Raw genomic sequence first — 2,500 nt, 5'->3', positions numbered from 1 at the left:
TTTATTTTGTTTTGTTTTTTATCTTATATATTACTAATTTTTGTTTGTTTTTCAGAGTATGGCAAAACATGCCAAATTATTTTGCTGGCCTATGACTTTGATCAGATATTTAAACAAATGCGGAGGTCGTCAAACATACACCCGTTTTCGGCGTCCTATTATTGCACAATCTGTCAAAATAGGTTTAAGACTTATTTCAGAAGTTGAAAATCATTCTCTTTTTTATTTATGATCAGACGGCCAAACACTGACAAAACGCATTTTTACATTTTGGCCTTTTACAGTCTCGAGTCCTAGATTTTTTTTTTTAGTTAATGGTCTGTTTAATCGATCAATACTATGAAGTAAACAATTAAAGGTTAAATTTTTTAAAAGAAAGGTGATTTGTCAGTGTACGGCAGGATATAATATAAGGTAGGCTGCATATTTTATTACTTATCTATTTAAACTGTTTTAAAAAATTGAAATGAACCGTTTGTCAGATTGAAAAATGAAATAGCATTGATATGTCATGAGAGGACACGAAATAAGACTTGATGTGTATTAATTTCCAACAAATATGAAATTGGGAGAACAATATTAGTTTAATTGTTAGTCAAATTCAATCGTCTTCGTGTACTCATTCATGCGTATCTGAGACTACGATCTTCTTTAAGGAATGTAAGAGATGCTGTGAATGAATTCACCGCGATTTAGAACAACCTTAAAGTTGCATTTTTACTTGTTTCCATCCCTCAAGTAAAGGTCGCATTATATCGGGGTAAATAGATGATAAAATTGTATAATCCAATGGCTTTGAATTATGGATAATTGTGGAGAAATGATTGTTCCATATACCCCAAAGATAAGAATATCCTATGAGAAAATCTGAATATTTCAATACTCAACTCATTTCTCGGTGTCTGCTTCATCCTGACATAGCAGATTAAAGTACTGACGTATGTTTATTTTGGGTGTGTCATCCTTACAATCGGTTTTTGCTGGCATTTTACACACACACACACACACACACACACACACACACACACACACACACGCACATTGTGGCCATGTTTTGTATTAAATGTAGTTTTTTTGAAACTGTGGTTTGATCGGGGCAATAACTGAAGTGCTGTAAATTGCCTTGAATATGATGAACTAGTGAAGGTGTACTTTTTATGAATTTATATTTTCAGGTTGAAAACTAAGTTTGTAGTTGTAGGCTGCGATTGCTCATTTAAATAATAACCAATTTTTTACATGAAAGTAAATAAATAACTTGTTTAGACTAAACATTTCCTTTAGATAATTCCTCCTTAAGTGGAGTGTTTAGAATGGTCAGATTTCCTGTAACCCTTAACAATTACAAAATTTACTTATAAATATTTATACAAAAGATAGATCGAAGTTGACGTCACTCCGGCCTTTGATATTGTTTTTTGCCATCCGCGTTTATGAGTAATTCTCACTAAAATATATTAACCAGACTTTTAACGTTCAAGGTTCACATAGATTTGTGCGTTGGTACTTCCGAATGGCAATGTTGTGAGCTTCTTAGCCAAGCGCATACTATCTATACGTCATTGTGTAGTTATTTGGCCACATGTCATCGACATTCAGACCAGAACATTTAATTCACGCTTTCCATATCATTGGACTTGAAAAAGTCGAGTTATCAACTTGTCTTGCGAGAAGCACGTTGTTGGATGTTAAAACTGTTTTTTGAGTTTTTCCAAATTTGATATTTTTCATTTCAAATATTTTAGCCTATTTCTTCTAATTTGTTTTGCCTTTAAAGTTAAGGCTTTTATAGAGAAAATATTGTCATATAAAATATCTTAATAATATGGTGCTTGGCATGTATATAAAATCAGTTTATATGGGTTTTCAAAGTCATAAATGTGTACTCTCAGTGGAGAGGTTTCTGAGCATCCCAAAATTGTCGAATCGTGATTCAGGATTACTATCATTAGTCATATCACCATTACTAATCGCTTCTTGAGATTCTTTGAAAAACTTAATACTCATGATACTTTCGTCATTTTCCGGGTCCATCACTAATAAATTCTGCGTTGAGAAAAGATTATCTTGAAACATGGTTGGTCTGGGTTGGGAAAGAGGACCTCGATTCATGGTTGAGGGGTTGGTTAGTGAATTGGTGCCATACATATGAGTAGAATCAGTTTGAGGCATCACAGATAATTCTGCACCCATGGACACAGAGAAATGGCCGGGATATACGTCATTGACAACGTTGACAGTGGAGTCATGTGAGCTGGGGCTTGAGAGTTCATCTTTAGTTTCGACATTTGGCGATCGTAGAAGTTTGGGTGTGGGATTTGGTTTGCTGCGATTTGAATTTGTATTTGAATGTGAAAGAAAAGGATCTATACAAATGTTATGTCTGTTACTTTCTTGCGTTTTAATATGAGATATATTTTCATTAGCAAAGCCTTCTTCTGGGTAATCGCATGTCTCGATATCTTCAACAAAAGCATAGTTCACGTGTCCTGACTTTGTC

At 33.9% G+C, this 2,500-nt stretch overlaps 1 protein-coding gene across 2 annotated transcripts in view; it reads right to left on the bottom strand.

The window, feature by feature from the left end:
* Nucleotides 1-298: 298 nt before the first annotated feature.
* LOC144961915 (uncharacterized) overlaps nt 299-2,500 on the bottom strand; it is a 45,321-nt gene continuing 43,119 nt past the window's right edge. For both annotated transcript variants that reach the window (XM_078894942.1, XM_078894946.1), the window contains exon 2: nt 299-2,500. This exon is cut by the window's right edge and continues 1,527 nt beyond it. In XM_078894942.1, coding sequence (XP_078751068.1) covers nt 1,873-2,500 — 628 coding nt within the window. In that variant the 3' untranslated portion in view covers nt 299-1,872.

The sequence above is a fragment of the Berghia stephanieae genome, chromosome 1, assembly GCF_034508935.2.
Source record: "Berghia stephanieae isolate SIO BIC M18660-M18661 chromosome 1, UCSD_Bste_1.3, whole genome shotgun sequence".
Classification (NCBI taxonomy): Eukaryota; Metazoa; Mollusca; class Gastropoda; order Nudibranchia; family Aeolidiidae; genus Berghia; species Berghia stephanieae.
Note: the sequence above shows the minus strand (reverse complement) of the source record. Positions and strands in the feature narration are given on the sequence as shown.